Source organism: Suncus etruscus (assembly GCF_024139225.1).
Source record: "Suncus etruscus isolate mSunEtr1 chromosome X unlocalized genomic scaffold, mSunEtr1.pri.cur SUPER_X_unloc_9, whole genome shotgun sequence".
Lineage (NCBI taxonomy): Eukaryota > Metazoa > Chordata > Mammalia > Eulipotyphla > Soricidae > Suncus > Suncus etruscus.
In genome coordinates this window covers 117,852-138,035 of record NW_026060329.1, presented here as the reverse complement: position 1 = coordinate 138,035, position 20,184 = coordinate 117,852, and the positions used below count along the sequence as shown (strand labels likewise).

Genomic DNA, 20,184 nt, shown 5'->3' with positions numbered 1-20,184 from the left:
TTCTTTCCTGTGTGTGTCCTCTGGTGTCTGAATAGTTTTGACCTCTCACTGAAGCCTCACCCACACTCCCCACAAACATGGGGCATTCTCTTGTGTGTATCCATTGGTGTGTGATGAGAGTTGAGATATATCTGAAGCTTTGCCCACATTCCCTACAAACATGGGGCTTCTCTACTGTATGTGTCCTCTGGTGTCTGACGAGAATTGACCTATAACTGAAGCCTTTCCCACATTGCCTACAGACATGGGGCTTCTCTCCTGTGTGTGTACTCTGGTGTTTGGTGAGATTTGACCTCTGACTAAAGCCTCGCCCACAGTCTCTGCAAACATGGGGCTTCTCTCCAGTGTGTATCCTTTGGTGTATGATGAGACTTGACCTATGAATGAAGCCTCGCCCACATTGCCTACAAACATGGGGCTTCTCTCCTGTGTGTATCCTTTGGTGTGTGATGAGATTTGACCTCTGATTAAAGCCTCGCCCACACTGCCTACAAACATGGGGCATCTCTCCTGTATGTGTACTCTGGTGTGCGATGAGATTTGACCTCTGACTAAAGCCTCGCCCACATTCCCTACAAACATGGGGCTTCTCACCTGTGTGTGTCCTCTGGTGTTTGGCGAGATGTGACCTCTGACTGAAGCCTCGCCCACACTCCCCACAAACATGGGGCTTCTCTCCTGTGTGTATCCTTTGGTGTATGATGAGATGTGACCTATCATTGAAGCCTCGCCCACACTCCCCACAAACATAAGGCTTCTCTCCTGTGTGTATCCTTTGGTGTCTGACGAGATGTGACCTACGATTGAAGCCTCGCCCACACTGTGCACAAACATGGGGCTTCTCTCCGGTGTGTAGTCTTTGGTGTGTGATGAGACTTGACCTATGAATGAAGCCTCGCCCACATTCCGTACAAACATGAGGCATCTCTCCTGTATGTGTACTCTGGTGTGCGATGAGATTTGACCTCTGACTAAAGCCTCGCCCACATTCCCTACAAACATGGGGCTTCTCACCTGTGTGTGTCCTCTGGTGTTTGGCGAGATGTGACCTCTGACTGAAGCCTCGCCCACACTCCCCACAAACATGGGGCTTCTCTCCTGTGTGTATCCTTTGGTGTATGATGAGACGTGACCTGTGACTGAAGCCTCGCCCACACTCTGCACAAACATGAGGCTTCTCTCCTGTGTGTATCATTTGGTGTGTGATGAGATTTGACCTAAGACTGAAGCCTCGCCCACACTCTGCACAAACATGGGACTTCTCTCCTATTTGTATCCTTTGGTGTCTGATGAGACTTGACCTATGACTGAAGCCTTGCCCACATTCCCTACAAACATGGGACTTCTCTCCACTGTGTGTCTTCTGCTGTGTGATAAGTTTCGACTTTTGACTAAAGCCTTGCCCACACTCCCTCAAATCATGAGGCTTCTCTTCTGTGTGTGTCTTCTGGTGTATTGCATTTGATACAAGAGTGAAATCTTTTCTAGGCCTCACATTCTTATCTCTTAAAAATCTTATTATTCCTAATCCTTGACCTAATTTACCCGTGTCCTCTGGGTTTAATGTATGCCAGGTGCTAGTTTTTTCCTCATTTGAAATCTCATGTTTATTAGAGCTCCCTATTTGACTGTAACATAATCTAGATAAGGCAGTTGAAATATTTTTATCTAAAGGTATGGAGCTTTCTTTGTGCTTTTGACTGTCAAGTATGTCATTTCTAGTTTTGTCATTGTAAGTATTAGAAAGTATTTGCCATTGGTTCTGATTCCGAGGATAGGAGTTCTCTGATGAAGCTTGCTCTCTTGGCAATGCTCCTGGGACTATCCAAGAGGGATGAATTGGGTTCATGTGATGATTAAGGAAGTTCTGATTGGAGAAATTCCGTGACCAGAAGGGACATGGGTAGATTTCTGGCTTTGGTTCTGCTGAAAGAAGAATTTGGTCAGAGTAGAATTGACAAGGCTTTCTGGAACATAGCTCTGTCTCCTGGTAAATTCTGTTCTCATGGCTTTCCTTATTTTGTGGATAAAGCAAGATAAGACTTCCTATTCTTAAATATTCCAATTCCTTTTTTTGGAATTATATGATATTACGCAGAGTTTCCCACAACTTATTCCTTGCTCTGGGATATGGGTTCACTCCCTGTATGTTGGTACCTAACAGTATGTTTTATCTTACCATTTATAATTATTCTAACTTTTAAAGTTAACGAACTCCATATTCAAAATATTTTATTAGTTTTTGGGCTCAGCATTATGGGCAGTGAATGGGAGCAAGACAGTTTCTGCACCAATGATCTTGGAGCAAGACGCCCCACTCCAGGGCCCCCATTTCACACAGGCCCACAATGTTCCACTCCGAATCCATGACTTCCTACCAAGAACATCATTCCACACTCACCTGAAAACATGCCCCTTGGCAGCCTCTCCAGGATTCCATCCTCCAGCCAGGAGATCAGCAAAGGTTTCACCTTGCAATGCCCTGCCCAGAAGAGTATTTTCTGGGGTTAGATAATGGGAAACGAACTGAAGCATGAGTCTAAGGTTCTATTGAAAGCTGACAAGCCATAGGACAGATGAGAATGTGCTCTCAATATGCATATTTGCTATTGCACAGATGAGATCAGATTGCAATGAAATCAAGAGTCTAATGGAGGGGGCCGGATAGATAGCATGGAGGTAAGGAGTTTGCCATTCATACAGAACGTCAGTGGTTCAAATCCTGGCATCCCATAGACACATTTTATACAATCAGTTCAATAGATCAATTTCTTGAATATCCTGAAACTCCAGCATACTAATCCATTAAAAGAAAACTGAGAAAACAAAAAAAGACTCCTGAACCTAGGAATATGGAGAGAAATCCTGGAAAATTTCCAAGTCCACCAATATGCCTTACAGATGAGGATCGAAAATAAATTCTTAATGTTTTAGCAATAAATAAAGAAGTTACTAGCCAGCAAACTAAGAAATCTAAAGCTGGGAAGAAAAAAATAAAAAATATCCTAACTCTGGACAATTCAACTAACACCAAGAACTCTTTTGGAAAATGAGACTGCATAAAAATAAACCTGAAGGACTAAAAAACATGTCAGCAAACCACTATGGCTAGAATTACAAGGTAGAAAATCACATTGACAAACTTGAAGACAAACTACAAACCAGAGCTGATTAAAGAAGTCAAAAAAGAAAGGAGAGCTGGGGGGCGGATCGGTGGCACAAGCAATAGGGTATTTGCCTTGCAAGTGCCTATCCTAGAAGGAACTGTGGTTCGATGAACTGTGGTTCGATCCCCCAGTGTCCCACGTGGTCAAACAAAGCTGGAGCGATTTCTGAGTGCAGAAACAGGAGTAATCCCAGAATAATGCCGGGTATGACAAAAAAGGAAAAAAAATAGGGCTAGGGAGATAGACTGTGGTAAGCAATTTCCCTTTCAAGTGGCTGACCCAGGACCCACAGTGATTCAAATCCCATATGGTCCCCTGTACCTGCCAGAAGTGATTACTTAGCAGAGAGCAGGAGTAACTCCCGAGTGCTGCCGGGTGCAGTACAAAATCCAAACAGAGAGAGACAGAGAAAAAGCAGTGAAACAAATTGAAGGGTACTTAATGAACAAACAGAGACATAATCTCCAATTTATAGAAATAACAGGTGAGAGGAAAATGGGAAAAGAGAAGAACAAGGAGTAATAGCAGATAACTTTCCTACTCTCTGAAAAAAGACTTCTGTACAAATGAAGTGGGGAAAAGAGAGCTAAGCAAGAGAGCCCCAACAGAACACAAACAATACATATATAGATCAAAACAAAAAAATAAACAGTGACATAGATTGAATCTTTAAAGGACTTAAGAAGAAACACTTTAAGTAGAAAGAAAGGACATACGAAACAAATCATCTCCCATTTCAAACAATGCAAGCAAGGAAAGGAAGGTTGACCTAATTTCTACTGAATAAGGTAAGTTTTCAGGGTCCGGAGCAGTGGCGCTAGAGGTAAGGCATGTACTGTTGGGGTGTTTCACCTTATTTTTCTCCTTCGTCTCTCAAACCAATGATGAGAGCCTAAGGATTCCGCCCATTTTCGGCATATTAGACTTTTACCCCAGTTTATTACTTTTCTCTTCTTCAAACAAAACCACATTAACTTGAACAATCTAGTCCTGCCTCCCAGTTAGAGGGGGAAATAAGGGAGACACCAAGACCAAACAGGTGCAAGACGACAGAGGGGACCACATTTTCTAGCAGCCCCGGGGGTGAGGGAGGAGGATTTGGGTGGTAGGACAAAACGGTGGTGTAGGGAGGACAAATCAGTGATGGGACCCCCCCTGATTTTATGTAAATATGTACATAAAATATTATTGTCAACAATATGTAAACCACTATGTTCAAAATGAAAATTATATTAAAAAATAAAAGACACGGGGCCGGGTAGGTGGCGCTGGAGGTAAGGTGTCTGCCTTGCAAGCACTAGCCAAGGAAGGACCGCGGTTCGAACCCCCGGCGTCCCATATGGTCCCCCCCAAGCCAGGGGCGATTTCTGAGCACATAGCCAGGAGTAACCCCTGATCGTCAAACGGGTGTGGCCCAAAAACCAAAAAAAAAAAAAGACACAGAGTGGCAAAACGGGTCAAAAAGATGAATCCAACATTCTGCTACCTACAAAAAACACGCCTGAATAGTCAGAACAAACAGACTCAAAATCAAAGGCTCGAGGAAAATCATCCAAGCAAACAACACCCTTAAAAGGCTGGGGTGGCCATATTATTATCTGATGACACCACCTTTATCCTCAGAAAAGTGGTAAGGGACAAAGATGGACACTAATCAAGGGATATGTGCAACAGGAAGAATTCAGACTATAAAACATATATGCAACCAATGAAAGACTAGCAAATTATCTAGTACAATTACTGACAACTCTGAAAGATATCAATAACAACACAATAATTGTGGGAGACCTCAACACGGCCCTATCAACACTTGATAGGTCAACCAGACTGAAACCAAACAAAAACATACTAGCCCTGAAAAGAGTAATGGAAGAAAGAGGACTAGTAGATACTCCATCCCAAAAAAACTGGATACAAATTCTTCTCCAATGTACAAGGGTCCATCTCCATGATAGAGTACATGCTGACACATAAAACATACCTCCACACAATCAAGAGAATAAAAAACTTGCAGGCTACCTTTGCTGACCACAAGGCTCTGAAATTAGATGTGAACTACAAAGGCACACAAAAGAAAAACTTTAACAACTGGAAATTAAACACCCTGCTACTGAACAAAACAGTAGGTCTGAGATGACATCAAAGAGGAAATCAAAACTTCCCTGGAAACAAATGATAATGAAGACACAAACTGCCAGAATCTATGGGACACAGCAAAAGCAGTCCTGGGAGGAAAATTTATAGCCCTCCAAGCACACATCAGGAAGGAAGAAGGGGCAAACCTGAATAATTTAATGACACAGCTCATAAAATTAGAAAATGACCAACAAGAGGAACCAAAATTAGGGAGACAGAAGGAAATAAAAAAGCTGAGCAGAAATCAACGAAGTGGAAAACCAAAAAACAATCCAGAGGATCAACGAAAGCAGAGTTGGTTCTTTGAAAAAATAAACAAGATTGATAGACCATTGGCAAAATTCACAAAGAGAGAGAAACCTGATAACCCGTATTAAAAATGAAAGGGGGGGGCCAGCAGAGATAGCACAGTGATGTTTGCCTTGCAAACAGCAGATCCAGGACCTAAGGTGGTTGGTTCGAATCCCGGTGTCCCATACGGTCCCCCGTGCCTGCCAGGAGATATTTCTGAGCAGACAGCCAGGAGTAAACCCCTGAGCAACGCCGGGTGTGGCCCAAAAACCAAAAAGAAAAAAAAAAAGAAAAAGAAATGAAAAGGGGGAGATCATGACAGATATTGCAGAGATCCAAAGGGTAATCAGAAACTACTTTGAGAAACTTTATGCTGCTAAACATGAGAACCTTGAAGAATGGGAAACTTGAACACTTATAACCTTCCACATTGAAGTAAGGAGGATGTAGCATACCTGAACACCCCCATCACTACTGAGGAAATTGAAACTGTAATCAACCATCTGCCCAAAAAGAAAATCCCAGGCCCAGATGGATTTCCTAATGAATTCTTTCATATCTTTCAACAAGAGCTACCACAAGTCCTAGCCAGGCTCTTCCATGAAATTGAAAAAACAGGAACACTCCCAAAAAGCTTTTATGAAGCCAACATCACCTTGATTCCGAAACCAGACAGAGATGCTGCCACATAAGAAAATTACAGACCAATATCCCTGATGAATGCTGATGTAATGATCTTCAACAAAATCCTGACAAATAGGATCCAATGCATCATCAAGAAGATCATACACTACAATCAAGTAGGTTTCATCCTGGGAATGCAAGGATGGTTTAACATCTGTAAATTTATCAACATCATACACAACATCAACAACAAGAAAAATAAAAATCACATGATCATATCAATAGACACCCATTTTTGATCAAAACTCTCAGCAAGACGGGAATGGAAGGAACCTTTCTCATTCTAGCTGAAGCCGTCTACAACAAGCCAATGGCAAATATTATCCTCAATGGAGAAAAACTAAAAGCCTTTTCTCTAAATTCAGGTACAAGACAAGTCTGTCCGCTCTCACATCTCCTCTTCAACATAGTACTGGAAGTTCTTGCTATAGCAATCAGGCAAGAAAAAGATATCAAGGGAATCCAGATAGGAAAGGAAGAAGTCAAGCTCTCACTGTTTACAGATGACATGATAATCTACTTAGAAAACCCTAAAGCGGGCCTGGAGAGATAGCACAGCAGTGTTTGCCTTGCAAGCAGCCGATCCAGGACCAAAGGTGGTTGGTTCAAATCCCGGTGTCCCATATAGTCCCCCATGCCTGCCAGGAGCTATTTCTGAGCAGACAGCCAGGAGTAAACCCTGAGCAACGCTGGGTGTGTCCCAAAAACCAAAAACCAAAAAAAAAAAAAAAAAAAAAAAAAAAAGAAAACCCTAAAGACTCTACCAGAAAGCTTCTGGAAACAATAGACTCATATAGCAAGGTGGCAGGCTACAAAATCAACACACAGAAATTAATGGCCTTTTATACACCAATAATGATAGGGAAGAGAAGGAAGTCAAGAAGGCAATTCCATTTACAATAGTGCCACACAAACTCAAGTATCTTGGAGTCAACTTGACCAAAGATGTGAAGGACCTATGCAAAGAAAACTGTAAGCCCTGCTCCAAGAAATAAGAGAGGGCACACGAAATGGAAACACATACCCTGCTCATGGATTAGCAGGATTAACATCATTAAAATGTCAATACTGCCCAAAGCATTATACCGATTTAATGCGATCCCCTTAAAAATACCCGTGACATGGGGCCGGGTAGGTGGCGCTGGAGTTAAGGTGTCTGCCTTGCAAGCGCTATCCAAGGAAGGACCGCGGTTCGATCCCCCGGCGTCCCATATGGTCCCCCCAAGCCAGGGGCGATTTCTGAGCACATAGCCAGGAGTAACCCCTGAGCGTCAAACGGGTGTGGCCCAAAAACCAAAAAAAAAAAAAATACCCGTGACATTCTTCAAAGAAGTGGATCAAACACTTATGAAGTTCATCTGGAACAATATACACCCTGGAATAGCTAAAGCACTCCTAGGGAAAAGGAAGATGGGAGGCATTACTTTCCCCAACTTTAAACTGTACTACAAAGCAATAGTTATCAAAACAGCATGGTATTGGAATAAAGACAGACCCTCAGATCAGTGGAATAGGGTTGAGTTCTCAGGCATTGTCCCCCAGACATACAATTACCGAATTTTTGACAAAGGAGGAAGAAATCCTAAGTGGAGCAGGGAAAACCTCTTCAACAAGTGGTGCTGGTAGAACTGGTTAGCCACTTGCAAAAAAGCGAGCATACACCCCCAGTTAACATCATGTACTAGGTAAAATTCAAATGGATTAAAGACCTTGATATCAGACCTAATACCAAATAGAATAATGCGTCAGTGAAACAATCCATGACATTGAGACTAAAGGCATCTTCAAGGAGGAAACTGCACTTTCCAAACAAGTGGAAGCAGAGATCAACAGATGGGAATACATTAAATTGAGAAGCTTCTGCACCTCAAAAGAAATAGTGCCCAGGATACAAAATTTACTCACCGAGTGGGAGAAACTATTCAGGGGCAGATCCTGGCTTCCGGTTCTCTATCCATCCACTCTTGAGCTGGAGGCTAGCTCTAGCAGCATGGGGTTTGGGGAGACCCCATGTGGAAGGCCTTCTCTCTAACTTGGGTGCGCTGGGAGCCATGATAGGCCCCCAGCCTTCCCCTCTTCTGCCCCCGGCCTCCAGGCCTTCTGGGTTTCAGCCCAGGAGGCCAGCAATGGTGGGTCTTAACTTGGTGTGTGCTGAGATTTGCTGGGTTGTGCTAAGTTTGTCACTGGCAATTTCTGACCAGTCCACATATGGAAAACTTCTCATAATTAAAAAAAAAACAAAAATAAAAAAACAAAGAAATAGTGCCCAGGATACAAGAGTTACCCACCGAGTGGGAGAAACTATTCACCCAATACCCATCAGATAAGGGGCTAATATCCAAAATATATAGGGCACTGACAGAACTTTACAAGAAAAAAAAACACCAGGAGAGATGAAGTCATTAAATTTTCCTACACATGGATGTACATGGAATCTATCATGCTGAGTGAAATAAGTCAGAGGGAGAGAAAGAGATGCAGAATAGTCTCACTCATCTATGGATTTTAAGAAATATAAGTCATTTTTGCAACAATCCTGAGACAGTGAGAGAAAGGCTGGAACTTCCAGCTCACTTCATGAAGCTCACCACAAAGAGTGGTGAGTGCAGTTATAGAAATATCTGTACAGAGAACTACCATAATCATATGAATGAATGAGGGAACTGGAAAGCCTGTCTGGAGTACAGGTGGGGGTGGAGTAGGATGGAGGGAGATTGGGGACATTGGTGTTGGGAAAGTTGCATTGTGAAGGGGGTGTTCTTTACATAACTGAAAGCTAATCACAATCATATATGTAAACAAGATGTTTAAATAAAGAAAAAGTTTCGAAAAACAAACGAAGAAACACTGCAACGCACTCAAACTTCCGGAGAAAGTAAAAAAAAAGAATATAGAGAGAAATCCTGGCAAATGTACAAGTCCACCATTATGCATGAACCTTATAGAGGAGAATCTAAAATAAACACAATGTTTTAGCAAAGAAATAGAGGTTACTAGCTAGCAAACTTTAAGAAATTTAAAGCTGGGGCCGGGCGGTGGCGCTAAAGGTAAGGTGCCTGCCTTGCCTGCGCTAACCTTGGACGGACTGCGGTTCGATCCCCCGGCGTCCCATATGGTCCCCCAAACCAGGAGCAACTTCTGAGCACATAGCCAGGAGTAACCCCTGAGCGTTACTGGGTGTGGCCCAAAAACCAAAAAAAAGAAATTTAAAGCTGGGCCCGGAGAGATAGCACAGCGGCGTTTGCCTTGCAAGCAGCCGATCCAGGACCAAAGGTGGTTGGTTCGAATCCCGGTGTTCCATATGGTCCTCCGTGCCTGCCAGGAGCTATTTCTGAGCAGGCAGCCAGGAGTAACCCCTGAGCACCGCCGGGTGTGGCCCAAAAACCAAAAAAAAAAAAAAAATTTAAAGCTGGGAATAAAAACAGAAAAAAAGTAATCTAAAGCTGGACAATTCAACCAACTCAAAGAACTCTTTTGGAAAATGAGACTCCATAGAACTGAAATTGAAGGACTGAAAAACATGTCAGCAAACCACCATGGCTAGAATTACAAGGTAGAAAATCGCATTGAAAGTCTTGAAGACAAATTACAAACCAGAGCTGATTGAAGAAGTCAAAAAAGAAAGGAGAGCTAAGTGGAAGCGGTGGCTCAAGTAGTAGGGCGAATTCCTTGCAAGCGTCTAACCTAGGCAGGGCAGTGGCTCGATCCCAGGTGTGCCATATGGTCAATCAAAGCTGAGGTAATCTTTGAGCATCATCGGATGTGCCATTTTAAAAAGGAAAGGGAAGGAAGGAAGGAAGGAAGGAAGGAAGGAAGGAAGGAAGGAAGGAAGGAAGGAAGGAAGGAAGGAAGGAAGGAAGGAAGGAAGGAAGGAAGGAAGGAAGAAAGAAGGAAGGGAGGGGGGGAAGGAGGGAGGGAGGGAAGGAAGGAAGGAAGGAAGGAAGGAAGGGAGGAAGGAAGGAAGGAAGGAAGGAAGGGAGGGAGGGAGGGAGGGAAGGAAGAAGGAAGGAAGGAAGGAGGGAAGGAAGAAGGAAGGAAGGAAGGAAAGGAAAGGAAAGGGAAGGAAGGAAGAAAGGAAGGAAGGAAGGAAGGGAGGGAGGGAGGGAGGGAAGGAGAAAGGAAGGAAGGAAGGAAGGAAAGGAAAGGGAAGGAAGGAAGGGAGGGAGGAAGGGAAGGAGAAAGGAAGGAAGGAAGGAAGGAAAGGAAAGGGAAGGAAGGAAGGAAGGAAGGAAGGAAGGAAGGAAGGAAGGAAGGAAGGAAGGAAGGAAGGAAGGAAGAAAGGAAGGAAGGAAGGAAAGGAAAGAAAAGGAAAGGAAAGGAAGGAGAAAATGAGGGAGGGAGTGTCAGGAGAGATACAGGTGACTAATTCAGGAGATCATGGCTCAATATCTAGCAACCCATCTGGTTTCCTAAGACTACTAGGAGGGATTTCTGAGTACAGAACCTGGAGTAACCCCTGAACGCTGCCAGGTGTGACCCCAAAATCAAACGAAAAAAGATAGCACTAGAGAGATAGCATAGTGGTAAGACATTTTCCTTGCAAGTTGCTGACCCAGGCCCATTGGTGGTTCAAATCCTGGGATTCCATTTGGTGCCCCACGGCTGCCAGGAGTGATTTCTTAACAGAGAGCAAGAATAACCCCCTGAGGGCTGCCAGGTGTGGCCCAAACACCCCCAAGAAGAGAGAAAACAGTTGAACAAAATGTAGGGTGCTTAATTAACAAAGAGAAAGAATCTCCGATTAATAGGAATATCAGATGAGAGGAAAATGGGAAAAGAGAAGAATTAGGTATAAGGTAGATAATAGCAGCTAACTTTCCTACTCTCTGAAAAGAGGCTCCTGTACAAATCTAAGTGCCATAAAGATAGCTAAACAAAACTGCCTGACAGAACATGAACAGACATATTAGTCCAAACAAATGAAAAACAGAGATCAAATCTTTAAAGCGATAACAAAGTAAGGAAGAAGCACCTTAAGTACAAAGAAAGGACATATGAATCAAAACAGATCTCCCATTTGAAACAATACAGGGAAGAAAAGGAGGAATGACATAATTTCTACTGAATAAGAGAAAATTTCAACCTGGCGATCACTATCATGTGAACCTATTATTTCCATGGGAGGGCGGGTCAAAAACATTCTCAAACAAGAAATATCCCTCAGAATATAGTGCTAAACAAACCAATTCTCTTTTTCTTTTAATTCACAAATTTGCATGTCATCCTTGAGCAGGGTCCATGTTAATCTTCTCTTCCAATTTTAGTATATGTGCTGCTGAAGGGAGCACATAACCAACTCATTCTAAATGAACTACTCAAGGAGCAATGACAAAAACCTAATCCCCAATTGTAACAACAGTCCTACAAATAGAATGGCAAAATAGCCTTTTCTGTCAAAAGTTTCCTTAAATGTCAATGAACTAAAGTCTCCCATCAGAAGGCAGAGTAGTGGGTTGAATCAGAAAATAAAATCCTGTCACCTGATGCCTGCAGAAAATACAATTCAAAGTTCAGGATAGACACAGGCTCAAAGGAAAAGGATGGAATACAATGATACAAGCTACTGGAAAACAACGAAGGCTGAAACAGTCATATTGATAGCAGAACAAATTGCATGCAATCTCAAGAAAGTATTTAAAGACAAAGATGAGCACTAATTATTGATCCTACGAGCAACAGACCAAGAAGTACTAACCCTGATCAACTTTCATGCATCAAACATAGAGCCAGCAATATATCTAAGGCTTTTGCTCACAAACCTAAAGAAACATGAATGGAAATGTGATATAATAGGAGATTTTTGCATTCCATTATTGCCAATACAGATCCATTACCAGGGGTCCTCAAACTTTTTAAACAGGGGGCCAGTTCACTGTCCCTCAGACCATTGGAGTGTCTGATTATAGAAAAAACAAAACTTATGAATGAATTATTATGTACACTGCATATATCTTATTTTGAAATGAATAAACAAAACAGGCATTTGATAAAATCTAACACTCACTGAAGAAAAATACCCTCAGCCGAACTGTTGTGTAAAGAATCTTCAGCAAGGGGGCCGGCGGTGGCGCTAAAGGTAAGGTGCCTGCCTTGCCTGCGCTAGCCTTGGACGGACCGCGGTTCGATCCCCCAGTGTCCCATATGGTCCCCCGGTGTCCCATATGGTCCCCCAAGCCAGGAGCAATTTCTGAGCACATAGCCAGAAGTAACCCCTGAGCGTTACCGGGTGTGGCCCAAAAACCAAAAAAAAAAAAAAAAAAAGAATCTTCAGCAAGATAATAAAAGCTATGTATGAAAATCTCTCAGCCAGCATTATTCTTAATGGCAAAACACTAACATCTTTTCCACGAAGGTCAAGCATTAGGAAAAGTATGTCCAGTCTGCACTGTCATTAAACATAATGCCATAATAGACTGACACTCCAGTGATAATTCACTCAGTAGGTTTTGCAATTTATTTTCAACTAAACCTAGATTACTATTGCCATATATCATAATGCCCATGTTCACAGTTTGCTTTCTGGATAGAAACTTAGATGCTCAATACCCATTATGATTGTTTTAAAAATGCTCTATGCACAATCTAACCCAAAAAACACTTTCGTCAACAAAGTTTACCCTCACCAATGATAATATTACTTGAAATTGAAAAATTTTCCATCTGACCTGTCAGTTTGGTATTATTTAAGAACTCTGACCTGTACCACCCAGATCAGTTTTTCAACTGCAGCCCATGGATTGATCTTCATTGTCTATATATGTGAGTGTGTGTGTGATGGCTACCTCTATGTCTAGTGTCCACCTGCATTGTACATGCCTACTTTATAAACAGTCCTTCCTTTTTTATAAATATAACTATTCCCCGACCATGGTTAACACTTTACAAATCCTTCTGAATCCGTTTGTTCTCTCACTCTGATCTGTTATTTCTCTCTATTTAATCCTTCTCATCCTCAGCCCTAATGCTGAGGAAATGGAACATTCTCCTCCTCGAACCTGCATCAAGCCAGCTCCCAAAGCAAAAGGACAGCTAGAAGATGCAGCTGTCACAGCTGATTTGCTCTTGACAGCCCTTTTCTTCCACATCCCTTTTCTGTGGACTGCTGCAAACTACCTGATTCTGTTTTTGAGAGACCTTTAGATGGAGGACATTACACTGTTGGGAGCCTTTTTTCAAACTCCACAAGGCCAGTCAGACACTGAAGCTGTGTTCTGAATTTTATTCCTTGCCTAGAGTATTTGAAAAGACTTAAAAAGAATGGGTGTATTTTTTGTGTCTTCTTTAGATACAATATCCTTATTAGGTATAATTTGTATTATATAGATGTAGCTATCCCCATCCTTTTTAGAATTTGTTTAGTAGAAAATTCTAAAAGGTAAGATTCAAGTCAAACTCTCCCTGGCCAGGGAGAGGATGCAAGGAATTGGGAAACATGCTCTGTTTGCAGGGACATCTGTATGCAGGGACATCATCACTGCCCAATATAATGCCCCAGGAAGCACTGGGAGAACCTCAGGATGTGCTATTGCATGGTACTTTGAAATCATGGAAAGAAATTAAGTGACTTTTCAATGCTGTCGTCTCATTACGATTGAAAGAATAGTAAAGACATGAACATATAACAATAAAGAAGGACAAGCCAAGAATCATCACAAATACCCAAAATGATCTCCCAAACCTGACAGGACTGAGCAGAGTCTAGAATAAGTTTGAGCACTCCCAGGTGAGGCTAAGATCCCATGACTCTTGTGCTTTTGGCCAAACTCACAGTGATCAGGGACGAATACAATCTGTGCTCATGGAGGACTTCTGGAAGACTTAGGGGAACATATGCACAGCCGGGATGAAACCCAGTATGCCACAGGTATGGCAAACCCTGACAAAATGTATGATTTTTCTGGTCACTGAAGAAATTTAAAAACAGAAAGTTGGACTCATCTGAAAAATAAAGTCAGGACCTGGAAGGTTGAAAATAAGGAGACAACTTGACTTGGGCTATGCAGAATCACTTCCCCTGTTGGAACCAGATCCAGCCAGATCCTGGCACCTCCTTGTCACCCCAGGATATAGCCCACAGCAGTGACCCCCGAAGCTCTCACCTACGGCCCGCAGATGCCCATATATCTCCAGCATCACGTCTCGGTAGAGCTTCCGCTGAGAGGCATCCAGGCACAGCCATTCCTCCGGGGAGAAGATCACAGCCACCGCAGGGAAGGAGACCATGTCCTAAGCACAGACAGAGGAGTTGAGGGCCAAGGTTCATTCAGGGCACTGGGGAGAGAACAGGAATTCGCAGTGCCAAAGAGTGACTCAGGGACTTTACCTTCTGTCCTCTTGAGCACCCACCCTCCAAGTGCCTCTCTAAATGGGCACCTAAAATGGAAGGTCACCAGCCATTATGGTAGAGAGCCAGATCTGTGAACATGATATGCAGACTGTATTCTAGAATATACATGGCAAGTGTTGGTTGCCGATATCACACATGGCTTATATCTGCACTAGATTCACTGAACACTCTTGGCTTAAATGCCTGACTACAAAGGCAGAGGAGCTCAAAGAGCAACTCTTATTGTGGTCCAAAAGGTTAGTACACACTAATCCCTACTGCCTCCAGAGACCACTGCCCAGGAAACAAGCAGCAAGAAGGTAAATGGAGGGTCTGCTGAGTGAACCAAACCTGTGCTTAGGGTTATTAACACTCACAGTTCACTCCAAGCAAATCTGTTCCAGTGGATGTAAAAACACCTGAATCCCAGCAACTATGGCTTCCAGAAGAAAACTTTGCTCCTGTTTCCCCATTAGAACTACAAACCACAAGACTGTAACAAGGAGCCTTTAGAAATGCAACTGGTTTACTGAGGAGAAATGTGGCTGCACAAAGGAGCCTGACTGCAGAGTGAAGGACAAAAGAGCTGAGCATGTCCTGACCTCAGCAATAGTGCCATGGAGGGCACAGAAAGGGACAACCTGGGGTCAATCTCAGGCACAGGCTAGTGCCCCCTGAAGTCCCCAGGTGTGAGCCCTCTGTATAGACTCAAGGAAAGGCCTTGAGCACAGCCAAATGGCTCAAAATTTTATAGAAAACAAAACAAGCAGATACATGGCAAGTACCAAGCAACCAAAACCAAAACCAAACCAAAACACATAGGGAAGTGCATGTATAGAAATAGACATTGCGGTGTTCTAATCAGGGTTCTAGAATAATGGATCCCAGGGAGAGACTGTCAGACACGCATGCAGAATTCTGAGTGAATATGTAAACTTGGGCACAGAGATCGTCCTGGCATAGAAGCAGCAGCCAAATACAAGATCATTGTGTGGAACAAGAAGACTATCTGCTTCATACTCGTCATGGAAGGTGCTATCCTAGGCTGAATACATAACAGCCTATATTTCCACCCCCCTCTGCTAGAGGATATGATTTCAGAGGGCAGACCCAGGAAATTTTCTTTCAGTTGTTGTCATCAAATAGAAATAAATCAGATTTTCTCAGATAAGGCAGGAATAATGTACCATCGCAAAATCATAGGCTCAAGTCTCCTTCCTCACCAACGTCCAGGACCATATTACCAGGAGCTCAACACTGGAACCTGGCATCCAAAGGTTCTTAGACCTGCCAGGGTTAACCCAGAACACTGAGTCCCGAGAAGGGCCTAAGTACCAAATGGCCTTGCCAGAAATAAAAACCTAAGACAACAAACCAAGATAAAAGTGGCCTTAACCTGCAGAGATCAGAGTCCCTGCTAGGTGTGCCAGGAGCCACAGTGCATCCCTAGACCCTTCCAAGTATATCTTGGGCACACAAACCCTTTGGGATTTTGCACTTTTTGTCCCCCTCCCCGTCCTTCATAGAGCCCTTACCTGCGGACAGTGAGATCCCATCTTCTCCATCCTGGATTCTTCCCAAAGAGCAGCATAAAGGCCCATTGCACCAACTGCTGGAGTACAGATACAGCCGTGAGCAACAAGGAAGAGCACACCTCTGCCCAGCTGCTTCCTGCTGGGTCTTGCTTATCAGCAATAGATTTTGGGCAGGGGAGAGTGTACTAAAGGGAGGCATTGGTCCTTCAGGCAGCTGATCCAAACTGGACAATTTGGGGCGGACCTCTGTGCCTTTGACCATGCTAGGTAGGCCCAACACTCTTTGGCAAAATAACCATTTTGTATCAAATTCTCAGTTTTTAACTACTTTTACTAAAAGTACTTCCACAAAAATCTGGGGTCACAAGGTTATAAAACAATGAAAGTGCAAAGTGATCTGAAACTTTTATAGAGAAAAATATTCATTATTTGGAAAATAAACTCAAGGCCTGGACAGCAAATATAACAAAAATGGTGGAGCGTGAGGTAGTTGCCTTGCCAGGAGTGAGCACTGAGAGCAGAGCCAGGCAAAAGCCCTGAGATTTTAGGGGTGAGCACTCAACTGTAGAAAAACCCCAACATTCCCAGTGCTCCTCTGCTGCTCGCCTGGCCAAGACCGCAGCTCTGGAGTGCTCAGAGTAGCCTCTATCCACACTCACCTGTCAACACATCCTTCGGCAGCATCCCCAGGGCTTCTCCTTCCAACCACGAGATCAGCGCAGGCTTCACCTTGCAATGCCCTGCCCAGAAGGACAGATCTTGGGTTAGAGACAAGGAAGGGGACAGAAGTCGGCACATAGATATGGGTCCCTAATGAAGGAGACCAAATAACAGATGAACAGAGTCTCAGCTCTCCATATGCATGCTGCTTATTGCACAGATGAGAACCAGGGTGAAATGGAAGTCAAACTGAGGGGGCGGGTCATACAGCGAGGGATGGGGGAGCAAAAGGACTGTGTTGGTCTCGCACATGGATGAATGCATGTGATGTAGGCACACACTGGTTGAGTTTCTCAGAGTCACCCCTTGAGTTACTCAGTTCCCTGCAGCCATCAGACACTGACCACTGAGTAAAGAGCCAGGAGTAAACCCAAGCATGACTAGGGCCCAAAGGTATCTTAGAAGAGGCTGGAGGTGCCAGAAAGACAGCACAGCTATTGGCAATTTCCCTTGCATGAGGCCACTGGGACAAACCCAGGATTGACTCCAGACATTCTATATTGTCCCCTGAGCTGACCATAGGCAATTTCTCAGGGCACAACCAGGAGTAACCTGAGGGCCACCGGGGTGGTGCCATACTCGACCCTCCAAAAAAGAGGCTGGAGTGATAGTAGTTATGGCTCATGCCATGTTCAGCGTACACAATGATTCGATAACCAGAACCACATAGCATTCATCAAGCCTTGTCTGAAGTGACTGTTGGGTGTAGGTATGGGCATGATCTCTTGAGATGCCTGTATAGTTCAAATATAAAAATAAACAGAAAAAGTCAAACAGTCCCTAGCAAGGGATGCAAAGAATTGGAGAATATGGTCTGCATGCAGGAACATCAGAATACCTCTTCATCCAAAATAATGTCCCAAAAAGCACTGAGGAGCTCCTACAATCTCCTACTGGGTTTTTTGAACTCATGGAAAGAAATTAAGTCATTTATAATGTTTGCAGTCTTATGAAGATTAAAACAATAGTAGAGAGGGGAGCACATGACCGTAAATCACGCCAATTTAGGAATGATCACAAGAACCCCAGATGATCACCGATATACGCCAGGAATAATTCTTGACCTCATAATTAGAGTAAGTCCTGAGCTCACCCGCAAGAATGGATGAGACCTCCCAGTTCATGAAATCTCATCACTTTCTGCAAAACCCCCAGTAATGGGGCAGACACCTTCCTCTGCGCTAAGATAGGACACTTGGATGGCTTAGGTAAGTAGATGCAGAGCTGGGGGTCAAACCAATTTTGGCTTAGATATGGGAAACCCAAAACTCAATGTGTGATTCTTCTATTCTCTATATAGACATTAAAAATATACAGTTGGATGTTGTGTAATTGTTGTAATATTGCTTTTGCCTGTCATCCCACCTGGATCCTCCAGGTGGGGGTGATTAAGGAAAGAAATAAATAGCTTGTTGGGGAGGCATAGAGAGCTCTTTTGCCAGAACTGAAGGCTTGTTAGGTTTCCTTTCTGGAGCTGGCTGCAACTGACAAAAGAATTTTTTTGCTGAACCTTTGCTCCCCTAATCTTTTGCATTCGTTGATTATTTACTCCTGATATTATTATCAAAGTCTCCCCCAAAAGGGGGGACAGAAGAATGGGATTCAATTTATCTTTCTGGGAGTCATTCTTAGACTTGGAGACCATCAACAAGGGGTTTGACCTCCCCCCACAGTTGGACTTCTCTAAGAAATAACACCAGTAGCTGTGAAGTGGTACCAGTAAGGAGGGCTAGCCCTGCTGTGCCCAGATCCCTGCCTAACCTGGGCACCTCCCCACTTTAGGATGAATCCTACAGCAGCGGCCCCAGGGCAGCACTCACCTAAGGCCTGCAGGTGCTCGTAGGTCTCCAGCATCACGTCCCTATAGAGCTTCCTCTGAGAGGCGTCCAGAAATGGCCACTCCTTGGGCGAAAACCTTATGACCACATCAGGGAAGGTCAATGTGTCCTATACACACAAAGGGGGGTAAGGGCCATGCTCACGCAATAACAGGGGACTCCCTAGGAACCTAGAGAGACCCAGTGCCTCCACATTCTGTGTTCTTAGAACACTCTGCTGCCATGATCCTCTCTCCATGGGATCCCAGAAGGGAAGGTCCAGAAACATCATGTGAGAAGCCAGATCAGCCAATATGATGTGGAAGACTATTATACGAGTTTCTGGGAGGTGCTCTTTTTCCCACAGACCACCTAGGGCCCATCCCTATACTAGAGTCACTGAACACTGGTGGGTGAAATTTCTTACTACTGAATCAGAAGTTTAAACAGCAACACAGGGTGTGGTGCAAAATCCTAAACACAAACTATCCTTCCTGTCTCTAGAGCCCATCTCTTCCCAGGATTCAAGGATCGAGAAGGAAAAGTCAGATCCAGTGAGTGAATAAAACCTGTACTTGGAATAATCAGCACTCTCTTTTCACTCCCAAACAAACCCTTTCTGTTGCAGGTCAAAATGACACAACACACCGCAACAATGCTTTCCCAACAGATCCTTTGCTTTCTTTTCCCAATCAGAACCACAAGCTACAGGACTACAGACAAGGAGGCTTTGGAATTACAACTGCTATAGCAAGGTGAAATTTGGCTGCATGGAGAAACTTGGCTTTGCGGAGTAAAGGACAAAATAGCTGAGCTGAATGTCCCGGACCTGAACAACAGAGCCAGGAAGGGTGCAGAAAGGGCCAATCCTGGGTCAATCTCAGGCACAGGCTAGTGACCCTTGATGTTGTCAAGAGTGAACCCTCTGTGGAGACTCAAGGAAAATGCCTGAGCAAAGGCAGTGACTCAAATTTCAATACAAAACAAAACAAGCAGACAAAACCAGCACTGCACTAAGCAACCAAAACTGAAATCAAACAAAACCATAGGGAAATATATGTGTCGGAAAAGACCCTGCTGTGTTTATTCAGATAAGGCTAAAATTCTTCACCAGGATTCCAGAGTTAGAGACCCCAAGGAGACTTTGACAGACATTCATGGAGGGTCATGAGTGAATGCGAGGAGACATGGGCACAGTTATAGTCTTGGTATAAGAAGCAGCCATACATTACAAAGGATCTTGGGCTAGAAGCAGAAGATTATTTACTGCATGCTTTCCATGAAAGGGCTTTCCCAGGCTGAAATCCCAACACATCTACCGTCTCCCCATCCAGAGGAATGATCTAGAGGGCAGAGCCATATGAATTCCCTTTTGGCTATGGTGCCATAAACTAGAAATAAATCAAAGAGCCTTTCCCCAAGGGAGGTAGAACTATTCTTTATTGCAGAAATTCTGGGCTCAAGATCTCCTTCCTCACCAATAGCCTGTTCCCTATTATCAGGAGGCA

General features: G+C 43.7%; 1 protein-coding gene and 1 pseudogene across 1 annotated transcript in view; both read right to left on the bottom strand.

Moving 5' to 3' along the window:
* The window catches only part of LOC126000667 (histone-lysine N-methyltransferase PRDM9-like), a 107,103-nt gene that overhangs the window by 27,661 nt on the left and 59,258 nt on the right, over positions 1-20,184 (bottom strand). The window contains 3 exon segments of the mRNA XM_049767840.1: positions 210-423; positions 425-713; positions 966-1,217. Coding sequence (XP_049623797.1) covers positions 210-423; positions 425-713; positions 966-1,195 — 733 coding nt within the window. The 5' untranslated portion in view covers positions 1,196-1,217.
* LOC126000672 (uncharacterized) lies at positions 11,467-11,566 on the bottom strand (annotated as a pseudogene).